Here is a 14,476-nt window from a genome sequence, read left to right on the forward strand (position 1 = left end):
TACATTTTAGGAGCTTCAGTTTAAAATGTTTTAACACTTTTAAATATAACATAGTATCTTTAAGGGGCTATATCTGATTTTTTATTTAAATAACTGAAATGAATGTAACAGTTGATAACATTTAAATATGCAATAACATTAACACAAAGGAAAGGATTAAACCATTATCTGAAATTGAGATAGCGAGATGGCTTAGGAGAGTCCTACCCAAAGCTGCTTTTGCCGCAGCAGATGCCACACGAGGGTCCACCACAGATGCCAAAAAGGCAACGGTGCTCATGACTGGGTTTCCTGACTGACTAAAGGGGACAGGCTGGTAGGCCAGGGGCCCAAGGGAAGCATCTGAATTCTCAAGGTATGGGTCCTCGATGGGAAGCCTCAAAAAGTGGAGGATGCATTCATCCTGAGTGCGACTTCCAACGTGTTCTGACACTTTGTTCCAATCATCCTTGTACATCTCTAGGGCCTACGACAGAAAAAAACAGAAGCTTTAATGTCAGATAACAAGAAAATAATATGCAATGACATCGGAAGCCTATAACTGTTCTTTGATGGGTTTCTTAAAAAAATAATGAAAATGATCGTATTCGACATAAGAAAATAAGCAGAGCTGATTGTTTTCCTTATTATATTAAATTATTGCTCAGGCAAGAAAATAAATTAAAGGTATGCACCTTGTAAGGGAAGAACTGTCTTTTATTAATACACACGAATGTTTATACAGAAAATCCTAAGGAATCTACCAAAAAGGTACTAAAACAAAAGTTTTGCAAGGTCACAGGATAGAAGGGAAGGGAACAAAAAAAGTCAATTTTATTACTATATATACCAGCAATAACAAATTTTAAGTTGGGGAAAATAAAAATATTTAAATAGCACAAAAACGAAATACTTAGGAATAAAAATAAAGACCATGTACGATCAACACACTGGAGAAAACAAAACATGCTCTTGAGAAGTGAAAGACCTAAATAAGTAAAGAGATGCACCATGTTCATTCATTAGAAGACGCTACTGTTAAGATGTCAATTCTCTCCAAATTGAACTAGCACCCACACAATCCTATTCAAACTCCAAGCTTTTTGGTAGAAATTAAGAAACTGATACTAAAATTTATAAAGTGCATAAGTTTCTAGTTTTAGAACTTATAATTTTTCATAGAAAATGCTGAAAAACTCACACAAATAAAGTAAAAGTAATCTCCAAGAGAGCAAGGGATAGGGAAACCAGAAACATATACCATGGTGCTAAGAAAAATCAAGAATTAACTGGGTAAAAAGAAATCTATTCAGTAGCTTATCAAAGCCGCTACTCATGCCCCATTCTCTTTAGAGCCATGATTCTCACCAGGGGCAATTCTGCTGCCCTGGGGACATTTGGCAATGTCTGGAGACATTTTTGGTTAACAAAACTGGGGAGGTGCTACTGGTATCTATAGAGTAGAGGCCACAGATGCTATTAAACCTACTACAATGCACATAAGAGTCCACACACAAAAAACTATGGGTCCCACAGGTCAATAGTAGCATGCCTGAAAATCCCTGCTCCAGAGACCTATTTGCTGACCTGTAGTGTGTGATAACCTGCAGCATTCCATGAGAATGTGCTTTGATAAGAGACCACATCCAAAAAAGGTCTTTTAAAAACAAAAGTGGACGGTGTCTAGAAGAATTCAAAATATCTGGGATGCTGCCTGTGGTATACATATCTAATAAAATGGTGTGTTATTTTTGGAAATAAACCTTAATGAGCTATTCCAGATTTATCTATTTATTAGAGAGAAACTGGCTATGTTTTTAGTTATAAATTCATTAAAACTTTTCATCTTACTTCACGTTAAGCCATTAATTACTGATAAATAAACTACGTAAACAGAAGGTGTTAGCGGTAAACGGTGCTGCTGGGAAGCCTTTTATTCCTCTTTGTGTAAGCGTGGACACCACCTGCTGATTCAACTACATGTTTAAAAGAGAAATCAACCACTGGACAGGTTCCACCTGCAGGACAGAAAATGCGCTATTGTGTAAAGATGCTGTGGCTTTCTTGGCTCTGTCCAGGGTAAACAAAAGCCCAGCCACTATGACCTCACTCTGTATTTACTATCCACTCATCTCAGATGTAGAGGAGAAAATCCTGAGCATCATGCCAGCAAGAATAAGAACTGATGCGAGACTGTTGTTCCAGCTGGCACTGCACAACAAAATTTCTCCCCAGAACCCCAAGATTCTAAAACAGCAATACAAAAGCATATTACATTCCCTCACGAATACTGAGAACTTTTAAAAGAACATCCATGGCAGATATGACTAGACAAAACAGTCCTCAAATAAAAAGCAGCTCAGAAAAGAAGCTCTCTGTACATCTCTGATACTTGATGGGCTGATGAGAATAAATTAAAATAATAGGAAAGACTCACAAAGAAGAAATTGTTTTGAATTTTGAGAGAGAGGAAGGAAGGGAGGAAGAATGAGAAGAGAGAACAAGTAGAAGAGAAGTGTAAAAAAGAGTTAATACATCACTAAAACTTAAGGAACCACAACTGTTGGAACAACTCAAAAAACCAAGTTAAAGCAATACAGAACCGCGAAACATCCCCAGTCCCAGTGTATCTCAGAGCGTGGTCCGGACACCCATGGGGCGCCAGAGTCTCTCAGGGGGACTGAGAGATCCAAACCGTTCATATCAGTACTGGGACTTTTAGCCTTTTTCATTATTCTGACATTGTGAAAGCAACGGTGCGTGAACCACTGGCCCCTTATTGCGAATCAAGGCAGTGGCATCAGAATGTCTTAGGAGTCACTTTTTCTTCACTGCCACATGCTGGCAAAAACAAAATAAGCCAACTTTACTTAAACGGTTCCTTAATAAAATAGTAAAAACTATTAATTTTGTTGAATCTAAACATGAGTCCCTATGTTTTTAATATCTGGTGCAATGAAATGGCACCAAAGAGAACTAAGTATCAACCGTCAAAGCATGATGGCTGTCTAAAGGAAAAGCATTTGTAGGATCATTTGAGTTTCAAGCTCAACTAGCCATTATTTTCATCGAATACCATGGTTTCATAGACACAGGTATCTCAATCAAGGATTCTCAAAAAATGTCACTTCAAGGAAAACTGGTAGTTTTGTTGCTGACGATTAAAGGAAAATTAGAATTCTGAGAAATATATAACTGCCATAAAAGCCTGTCTTATTACTTAAAAGATACTCTCTCATGAGACGAGACTGGTAGTAATATTATCAAGAGATTTTAAAAATATCGTATAAGGAACTGTACCAATAATCAGAAGATCTGCGCAATTCAGTAAACTAATATTTTCTAACTTAGCAATACAAGATGTTGCGCAATCACACGTGGATAAAAGATCAAGTGCAAGAGAGACCAACGGATTCCTTTAAATAACCTTTAAGAAACTACGAGGGGTCATGTTTTATTATAGTATCAGAGAATATCTGTAATTATCTGCAAAGGCCACTAAGATACTCTTGCTGTTTCCAACAACATATTCAGCTTTTAATGTATTTCAAGGTAGAACAACATATTTTATGGAAAAGCAAATATGAAAATTCAGTTTTATTCTATTAAGTCAAACATCATAGATTTGCCAAAATGTATAATGCACACTTGCACTAATCTTTTTTCAAAAGCTATTTTTCATAAAAATGGGTTTTTTCTTTTTAAATCAATTAAATAGCTTTGTTTTAATTTTTAATACAAGAAATACTGACAAACACATAAATGAAAACTCTTTGGAGCCCTCCATATAATTTTTGAGAGTATAAGTGCATCAGGAGACCAAAAAGTTTGAGAACTGCTGACCAGCTCTAATCTTCTAGTTGATGTCTGATTTGCATATTTTCCACACGATATACGAGTCTGGATGAGATGGAATGCTCCAGTGAAAAGGAATCTCTTACTCCATAAACTCACTACTCCAATGTTATCGTTATAAATAGTTATAAATAGTGCAGATGCTGTCAGTAAGTTACCAGCAGCAGTCATCAACTTCTTCCAGGATGACCCCTCCACTGAAACTAGAAAGGCAGGTAAATCTTTTCCCAGCCCTGCATGCAGTACGACATCGTTGCGAGACCCATTTTGATCAATGAGATAGAAGAGAAAAACTGATGGGGGGCTTTTCCTTCCAAGAGCCCAAGAAGAAAAGTCTCCAGAAATGCCTTTCCCAGCATTCTTCTAGTGTTGAATGAGGTTGAGAAGCCTGGAACTAACAGGCCTTCCTGTGACCAGAAGATAACCCAGAACATGGACAGCTAAGAGAATGGAACTAAACGACTGAAAACCTAGGGACATGCTGATATAACCGAGTAGTGGAAAAAATATTGAAATTGCCAATCCGAAGAAATCCAACTGAACAAAAAAACCGATGTCCTTTTGGTTTAATCTACCTCTAGTCAGATTTTCTATTCCTTTTAGGGAACAGTATTCCTAGCGGAGTTAAAAATAAGCTTCCTCATTCGGTTCTAATTTAGCTCCCACAGGCATATTCTAACCACGAATACTAAGTAGTGTCATGTAGTCTTTATCTTACCCAAACGACTGCTGTTCTGTAACTAAAGACAAATGGTCCCTCTTCAGAAATAATCGATAGAGATGGAACTCAATGTTCTCTATTTCCTACCCTTCGGAAAAGAAATAATTGCTAAAGTCTACCTGTCCAAGAATTTGTAAGAATCTCCAAAGATAAAAAGAAATCCAAATAAGCACTCAAACTAGCTGACAGAGATATCTTATCACTGGTTTACCAGTCTTCTGCTTTCATAAACAATCGTGCTTTCAATGGAAGATAAGTGTTTTTCAGTGTCAGATATTTTCAGCTAATCTCGGGACTCCTTCTTGGAAATATGGAGGTTGGACATTCAAATGTATACGAGGACTCAGAAACTAATCTACAGTGAACAGGGGGCTAAGCTAAGAAAAACTGGAACTGAAGAAATGCTCTACTTCAAAAGAACATCTACTATTCAAGGTCAGCCAATTACTGCTATGTGGGGAATGAGTTCCCAGAATTGCCAGATCTTCCAATTTTTAAGGAAAACTTAGACATCTAAACTACTTTGGTAAAGCTCCAATATTTAATGTTGGCAACGGATTTAAAACAAACGAAGACCATCCTGGGCCAAAATAACACATACCCAGGCTTGGTCCCCGCTACTGACAAACAGCATGTCACCTCTAGCGTGATATTTAAATAACGACCCAAGAAAATTCTTATTAAAATTCATTACATGGATCAAAAATTTTCAGGATAAATTCCAAAGGCATATTTAAAATGCCAGTCACAGACACTCGGCCCCCATCTCATGTGTGGACAAAGGGACTCCACCATCAATGCGCTCACCTCCAGCAGCAGAAGCGTCTCCTGTTCGGTCCATTCTCGTCCAGCGCTAGCACCTTTACTCTAAAGAAACCAATCAGAAGTCAGTTATTTCATTCCTAGAGGCTGAATACGGAGCTCGGTGGGATTCTTTTCTAAGTTCAGGGGGCTGCTTTATGCAAACCACCAAAATAAGTCCTTGAGTAATAGGAAGAGATCATTTAAAGGACCTAAACTTCCAACAGAAAGGCCGGCCTATTTCAAAGATTTTTTGTTGTCTATCGAAAACTCAAACTATTTAGACATTTTTCTATTATTCTGATATTTAAAAATACCTTCTGAAGCTACAAAGGAACAGTATTTTAATGCATACCATGAAGCAGTTATGATATCATAACCATAATGCAAATATTTGGCATAACTTGAAGGTAATGCTTTTTCCAAGATGCAAGAACACCCCAGAGGATTCTCAGTTCCAACTGCAACAGTTCGTGGTACCTCATTTTTTACATCTCTTGATTAAAATATTCTCCAAGTGACTCCCTAAGCCCCGGATCACCCTTTCCATGAGAATCCCTTAAAACTTAACAATTCATGTGAGCATTGGGGGTATAAGAAAACCAAGTCTCTATTATATAAAAATTAGTCATCTGATTCATAATTCTTGATCTACAGACTCTGCTCCATTCATAGACTTGGAGAGGACTATGTGGTATACTTGACATTATACTTTACCTATAGATGTTACTAATCCGAAATATACATTCTAACATATTATGCCTTCTCTGAAAACTATTTCGGGAGATTACAATTTAATAAATGAAAAAATTTCTACAGTCGATGATTTTCTTGTTTCTGTCTATAAAGTTTCTCAATTTATTTTAAATAGCCTGCTACGAACTTGAGGTAAAAGGTATGAGACTGAATTATGATTTGCTAGCTCTCCATGGCATTTGATCCATACCATTCTGAAATAGTCACACACACACACAAAAATACTAAAAATATTATTCTTTTAACTAGAGAATAAAAAGTGGACTCTAAGCATTACAGAAATTAAGTCCTAAAGTACTGCTTTGTGAGGAAGAAAAGATACAAGTAGCTGTAACTCAAAATATATTGCTTGCGTTCCTTGAGGATTACTTTAAGATAACCAAAGGTTCATCTTTTAATGAACCAGCATCAGAAGTGACCATCGACCAGATGTGGAGTCTCAAGAGGAACAAAACTCATTAACGTTTCATCTAAATTCTGAGGAAGCCAAATCTGAACACAGGGAAGATTTGTACAACCCAGGCATGGATGCTGTTTACTGGGTAGGTCCTTGGCAACCATTTCGCCACTTCTTAGCCTCAACGTACAGGAAAGATTTTCTCCATTCCCATTGCCTTAAGTAGTATTCCTCCTCCTGATAAAAACTGGCTCACAGAATAGCACATAATCGAATCAGGGCCCATGAAACGTTTGCTGTGGTTTTTGCATGATTTTAGAAATTTTTTCTTTTGCATTTATTGAGGTACAACATTTGCACAGTAAAAGACACAAATCTTAAGTATAGAGTTTGATACGATTTTGCTTATACACCCGTGTAACAACCACTCAAATCAACATCCCAAAGGCTCCCTTCTCCTTTAAATAAACCCCCCAAAATGATCACCGTGTAAAGAGTCTATATTCCTTTCTGTCTAACTATACCTTTACCCTTTGCCATGATCCTTTTCCTTCCTGGAGTCATGTGCTTCCATCTGGGATCATTACCCTTCATCCTGAAAAACTTCCTTTGGTTTTCTTACAGTGTGTAATTAAATGAGAAATGAGAGTGTATGCTAGTGATAACTTCTCATCTTTTTAATGTCTGTCTGCAAAGGTCTTTATTGCAATCTCAATCTAGAAAGATATTTCTACGAGCTACAGAATACCAGAGTGACAGTTTTTGTTTCACCGTTTGAAAATATTACATTGTCCTCTGGCTTCTATCATTTCTGTTGAAAAGCAATATATCAGTTTTATTATTGTTCCTTTGAATTTAATGTGTCCTTCTCCAACCCCACTCCTACCCCCTCCCCCTCCTTGGCTGCTTTTAAGATGTTAGCTTTTTAGACAGCTTTAAGCATGATGTGCCTGGGTGTGGCTGTCCCTGTACCTAAATTTGGATCTGTTCAGTCTCTCTCGATATTGTGAGTGGGCATCTTTATTAGTTGTGGAAAATTCTTAGCCACTACATCTTCAAATATCACTCTGCTCCACTTTTTTCTCTTCTTATAGGTCTCTAATAATAAATATGAGTTCTTTTCACCGTATCTCATGTGTCTCTTGCACTCTGTTCTGTCTCACCTCCCCCGCCCTCATTTCTTTTTCTCTTGGTCCTTCAGTTTCAATGTCCCCTAACCTGACTGAGTGCACTAACCCTGTCTTCTGCTGTATCCAGCCTGCTACTAAACTCATCTAATGATTTAATTTCAAGTATGGTTTTCGATTATACAATATTCATTTGATTCTTTTTATATATTCCAATTCGCTGTTGAAATTTTTCATTCCCTCTATTTCCTTTAACATATTAATCAGTGTTATTTTTAAATAACTACCTTCTAACCATGTAGAAAAAACGGTAAAATAAGTGATTGTTGTTTTATAAAATGTCATTGGATTAATTAGAAAGCTCGCCTCCTTACAGTATAGAAAGTAAATTAAGTTTCCTCTGGAAAATGATGCTTCTTAGAAGAAGGTCAGAGAAGACATGCTGGACTGCAGTCCATGTGTGTCTAGGAACAAAATTCTTACCTTTGCTAAGGTTTTCTTGGAGTAAATGTCAGTACGGAGACCAAAGTTCTGCAAATCAATTGGTTTTTCCTTGTTCTTTTCAGGAAAATTTAACATCTGCTGAGCAGCAGGGACCTAGGAGCCAGATGAACGATAAATAGCTGTATTAACCTCTACAAAGTCTGGGGATGGAAGTTTTTTAAAAACTGTTTAATATTGGTACTTAAACCACTCCTGGTAGAAATTCTACCAAAAAAAAAAAAATACCCAAACTTTCACCTACACTTCTGACAAAATTTCAACATACAAGAAACATTTTTTTGAACTCTTCTATGTACAGAGAAAGCAGGCAACAAATTTTCTAAAATATGATATTCCATTTCACCACGGAGGGCAATTTGTAGTCTGGATTCATATTATTCCAACTTAATGCTATAGGAATGTGACTGACATATTAAACCTTTCAAAAGAACATGTGTGAACATTCACTTTCTCAATGTTAGGAAGAAAAATTTTAAACAATTTAGCAGATTTGAAGAATCTGCTTATTTTTTAGTGTCTTTGATGACAGAAGTGATAAAGGGAATCATGAGTATGAAAGAAAATCTGTAACACATGATAGGATAAGACATAGTCCTGGGATTCACGGGAGAATACTATCTTAAACATTAAGTAGTCTTACGGTCAAACATTTACGACAGATGAAAAGAAAACCTATCAGGTAAGAAATAGCACTATTATACGATGACGGTAATTCCTGAATGCGAATGCTAAAAGTAAGAGTATGTTACCGTCCAGACCTAAAGAAAAGGCACTGATTTACCTGAGGTGATCGAAGATGTAGAGGCACAAGCCCAGAGGGGGTATCAGCCAAAACATTGAAATGAGGAGTAGGAGGAGGCCCCATGGCCATGGGTCGACTTTCTGGATCCACTTGGTAATTAACAAGCCCCCATTGCTCTAAAAAGGCATGAACCCTAAAGAATAAAGCTCCAAAGGTTAAAATCTGGAGAATATACCTCATCTCCTTTATAACCATTATCACATCTCATTAAAAAAACCAAAAGACAAGTGAACGTGTTCTCTGTAGGCTATGAACCAACGCAAATAAACAATTTTGACTTGTTGCATAAGGAACAATTTCTACAAACTTAAAATAATGTTGATAATATAGCACTCCATGACCTAATATAAAGCTTACTTATTTCAATCACAAAAATGAAAGCACAAACGCTCATTTAGGTCCATGGTGAAAGTAATCACACAGAGACGAAATTCCCAAAAGGAGAGTCACCTTTCCTCACACAGATTTAGGGCACAGAGCTTATCCACTCCCGTTCCCAATCCGCTCTCCATCCCTGGTCATTTTATAATTTGACAATAAAAGATTATAAAACTTTAAAAAGAGGAAAAAATGCTAAGGTATTACAAATATTCAACCCTTAAATGAAAGACGTAAGATTACAGTATTTTTATTAATCAAGAAAACATCCAGCTTAATCAATTAAACAATAGACAGCTGTGTATCAGGAACCACCTGCTGTGACATGTCTGGGGAGTCGGACACTTTACCTCATCACAGCGCACACATCTCCAGTCAAATTCCTCCGACAAGCAGTGCTGGTTAAATATTCTTGAGGGTTTAGGCGATATGTGTCAATCATAAAATTTCGATATGCCAAGTATCTAAAAAGCAATGACAACATTCACAAGGTGGACCACATCCTTTCAGAAACAATAACTCATAGAGCCAAAAGTCTGCATAGTCCTCACAACCAAATACAATAAAGACAACATTCCAACAAATAACAGTGAAACTGTTTTGTGTATTTACAGTCATGTGTGTAAAAGCAACTATTTACTAATATATATAAATGATAAGGAAATATAGAAATTTGATGAAGGTAATGTGTGTAACACAAATCTAAACTGATCACAGAGATGGATACTCGCCCACAGATGTGTAAAATGCCCAGGCATTTAGGCTGACTCCTTAACGATGGTCGGCCTTCCGTATCCGCGGATTCCCAGCCGCAGATAAAAATACTGTTTTAGATCCACAGTTGGTTGAATCTATGGATGTGAAACCCATGGATACAAAGGGCCAACTCTACGGGGGTTCGGCACTGTCCAGGGTTTCAGGCCCCCAGGGGTCTGGGGATGTATTCCCTGCTGCTAAGGGGGGAATATTGTTATTTATCTAACACTTTCTGCGTGCCAGGCAGAGTTCTGAGCACTTTCCATGCAGTAACTCATTTAACCCTCACAATCTCTCTATGAAGCAGGGTCTATTATCAGCGCACTTACAAAAGAGGAGAATAAAGCACGGAAGGATTACAGAATTTTCCTAGCCCACAAGGCTGGTTAAGTCTAGCTGGTAAGCTAGACTTCAGCCAAAAGTATGCGCTCTTAAGCTACGCTGCTTCTCATTTCTATACATCTCATTTCTTCCTTCAGCCACAGGTGGATCTGACTCTGACATGGCTATATACCTTCTGGCTGGCAACGAGTAGAAGCCATGAGGCCAAACTCAAGAAGTAAACAAGAACATATAAAAAAGAAAAATAGATTGGGGGTCAGGTCAGAGCAGATTCCACAACGTATCCAACATTTCTGCCACAAAATACTTAAAACAAGAGTGTTAAGAAGATAGAGACCTAGCAGAAGTTCTCGCCACAAAAGTAAAACACAGTCTGGCGCCGTGAGGTTAGCTACGGCAGAGCAGAAAAGGCATACTGCTCCGAAGGGTCGTGTCAGCAGAGGTGGATGACACAGATGGAAAGGGGTGTTCACAAAGTTAACGGGGCTGAAGCACTAAACTGTGCTGTTGAACAGAAGACTCCCACGGCCATATCTGTTTACTTATAAATGCTGACAATGAGTAAATTAGCTGGAAGAATCTACCGTGTCTGAATAGATGGAAACACTATTAGAGAAACCAACAGGGTGTCTTACGCCAAATCTTTGATTCTGGTTCCAAATGACTCCTTACAGCTCTGGCATGGAAAGGCTGGATTTGTTTTTGACATCTAAACTTAGAATCTCAAACTATCTTGGATAATATACCACCAGAATATATTTATTATTCAATTATCTCTATAATGCCATGTGTTTTACATAAGAAATTATCCTTCCCTAACAATTTAAACACGAGACATCTATTTGTGTAGTCACATGTATATAATACACAACAGGTTAACACTATAATACACAAAAAGATAATACACAAAAAGATATTTAAAGCATGACAGGTGTGGATTTATTTTAGGGGCAAGGGTTTCCAGAAGTGTGTATTTAAGGGTCACCAGGCAAAGGCAAAAATACTCTTGACAAACTTCTTCCTTTCAATAGAAGCTTTTCTATTTCCAATGAAAAGCACAACGATACTTTATGCAATTAAGATCAATTCATATGCAGCTATATCACATTTAGCATTCTTTTAATTCATCAGGAAAATAAGATAAAGATTCCATTTTCTCCTAGATCATAACACATAAATATCTATAGTCAATAATACATATATGTACATACAAGATGAAAACTTAGGAAAAAACCTGAACTCATTTTAGGAAATTCCTGTTACTGAATTCAGTCTTTAGATACAAGAGCTGACATGTACTGTAGTTCAAGGTCAAGGAAGAAAAAACTTTGAAACAATGTCCTTTGAAGCAAGGAACTGTGTGCGGCAGACATAGGAACACTGTTCTGAACAGAATAAGATATTTGCAAACTTCCATGTATTAGCAGAGATTAACCTAGAAGTATGCTTTAAGAACCCCCTGCCAAACACATGCAAACAAACAAGTTTTCTAAATGCTGGCGCCACGGAAGTACCAACGGTATCAGGCTAACATCATCACATCTCACTCACATCTCTGGAGTCTTGGACTTATTCTTTCCATTGAAAAACTCAGGAAGAGCACGCCGTTCAATCACATGAATACTGAAAAGAAAAGAAAAAGAGGACTGGGAATACTCTTTGAAAAATAAAAATCTTAAAATCTGGGCTAAGCTTAATTTCCAAAAAACTGATAAATCCAAAAACTGAGCACTACATGCAAAGTTTTGCACAAGTTCCTGTGTATTAAAAGCATAAAATAAAAATAAGGAAAGCTTTCTCCTTCTTACCCTCAATATAGTTTTTCTATTCCTATAACTCAAAAATTCTATCAACACATTGAAAGCTAATGATTTTATTATGTTGTTGTCATAATACACTGTGACTAGATGATGAGCCACAAGACAGGAAGAATTCTTTGGAAACTGGCCGACAATAATCATAGTAGTTGGCAGAGCAACAAACTGGTAAATGAGTGACCGACCAGCCAGAAGACAACAGGATTTACAATAATCAGTTTCTCAAGCTCTTAACATCGGTGCACCTTTTTGTTCAAGCCCTCAGAAACTTTGTGGTGCATTAAATTTTTAAAATTATTTCAGTGATTTACTGCTTTTAAAAAGATCACTGACCTAATCTCTAACATTTAGATAAAAGCATAGATAATTTTAAAAATGTTATGGGTGATATGCAGTGTAGAGACCATTTAAAATTATCAGGCCTCACACACAATACAAATAAACCAACTGTATATCTAGCACTAAGGTTCTGACACTAATACTAATTAATGTTTTTCCTCATGACATATTTTAGTTTTTCAGTGGCTTTCCAGATAAGCGACACGTACTGGCTGAACGGGAAAGAGCAAACCAATAACCTATGAATGTAACTAAAAACATTCCCTCTTTCGTTATTTGGAAACATTTAAGTTGTTTGAACTGGATCTCACTGCCAAATACTATAAATGCAATAAATTACCTGCAAAATTCTAGAAAGATAATTTCTATGATGAATTAATGCTATACAGATATATGTATAATGACTTTCCAAGTTTTACTTCAATAAGAATAGCTGTAAGAAATTAATTATCTGGTTTTAATATATTTCTCATTGTTTTAACTGTTATAGGTTTGGAGAAGCTGACAAAAAAATTTCTATATGCACCAAGAGCAAAACACACAAGAACATTTAATCACTTCCCTCACACCCCGCAACCTCTACATCTGAAGTGCTAGCAGCTGATGCCTTAGGTTCTGAGAATGAGTCAAGCAGTGGAAGAAGTGGGGTGTCCGGAATCATGAAACTGGAGTTCTTTCCATTATCAACTCTGCAACTGTGGAACACTTCGACTGAAGCAGCAGTTACGTCACCCGTAAAAGAGGGACATGGGTAATAATACATCCACCATCCATTTAAATGCACGCTGTGTGACATGCAAATGCTATCGTGCAAACGCAAGTGTTTCTGTATACAATACAGTGTTATGACTTTCCCCTATCTTAATTTTAGAGGAAAAGAATGCTAGGTTCTCAAGTGTATCCTAAGGCATGTACTTACAAATAAGACTAAGACACTACCATATTTAAAAACAATTTAACACAATAATCAATGCAATAAAGAATGCCCTTCAAAAAAGTGCTATACGCTTAACTCTGCTCCGGCTTCTACTTACTCAAAACATTTATGAACAGCATTCAGAGATGGTTTTAAAGGTATATGGCAGTCTCAATATTAGAGCCAAACCTTGTAGTTTTGAACAAAAACAAGGTATAGCTCAAGTGTACCACCCGCCCTATTCCTTTAAGTTGGCTTCTAAAGACTTCTAGATTATATATATGTATATGTATATCTATTTTAAATAACATCTACCTTAAAGAATGATAACGTAATAATCATTATTAAGTGCAAGCAAAATACCCAAATGAGACCACGGGAGTCTGTGTAAGGGCATCACTGCAGTAAGTAGACAACCTTCTAATTAAAGGCCCTTAAAGAAGCTCATCTCTATTTGGAGGGGTAAGTTCTGGTACATGTATTTTAAAATTACGAAGCAATCAAATAAAAAAATCAGCCTGATAAAAAATTGCCACATCTGAGTAATCAAGAAATAAAATATCTAGGACTCCAGCTATTTCCACTATGCTCCAATGATGCCACAATGGCTGGTTGTGGTAAACAGTGGGGAGAATGCTTAGGAGGTCTGTTTTCTTGAACTTTTTTACATACCAGGGTTTGTACATGAAAAGCCTCCTAATGTTAAAATAGCTATTAAAATGAAGCTATTATTATTTCCCATTACTGGGCAGTGAGATGAATTTTTCTTTATGTATTTCTTTAATGTTTTAAAATCATATAATAAATATTGATATTTTATAATCATTCAATACTCAAGCATTTGCTTGTCTGAATTATAACTGATTCCAAATGACTTTGGTTCAAGCTTACAAAATGTTACAACCCTAAGTTACAACACAATCTATTTTCCATCCTGAAATTCTTTTAAAGAACACATTCCAAAGTTAAAATAAAATCACTTTCTA

At 36.7% G+C, this 14,476-nt stretch overlaps 1 protein-coding gene across 1 annotated transcript in view; it reads right to left on the reverse strand.

The window, feature by feature from the left end:
* Nucleotides 1-14,476, reverse strand: part of SMARCC1 (SWI/SNF related, matrix associated, actin dependent regulator of chromatin subfamily c member 1) — a 130,202-nt gene that overhangs the window by 57,651 nt on the left and 58,075 nt on the right. Inside the window, exons 15-20 of the mRNA XM_011375447.1 lie at nt 11,970-12,041; nt 9,671-9,784; nt 8,922-9,075; nt 8,120-8,233; nt 5,363-5,422; nt 208-466 (exon numbers count right to left, since the gene is read on the reverse strand). Of these exons, the coding sequence (XP_011373749.1) occupies nt 208-466; nt 5,363-5,422; nt 8,120-8,233; nt 8,922-9,075; nt 9,671-9,784; nt 11,970-12,041 (773 nt within the window). The remainder of the gene's footprint in view (nt 1-207; nt 467-5,362; nt 5,423-8,119; nt 8,234-8,921; nt 9,076-9,670; nt 9,785-11,969; nt 12,042-14,476) is intronic.

This window comes from Pteropus vampyrus, unplaced genomic scaffold (genome assembly GCF_000151845.1).
Source record: "Pteropus vampyrus isolate Shadow unplaced genomic scaffold, Pvam_2.0 Scaffold271, whole genome shotgun sequence".
NCBI lineage: Eukaryota > Metazoa > Chordata > Mammalia > Chiroptera > Pteropodidae > Pteropus > Pteropus vampyrus.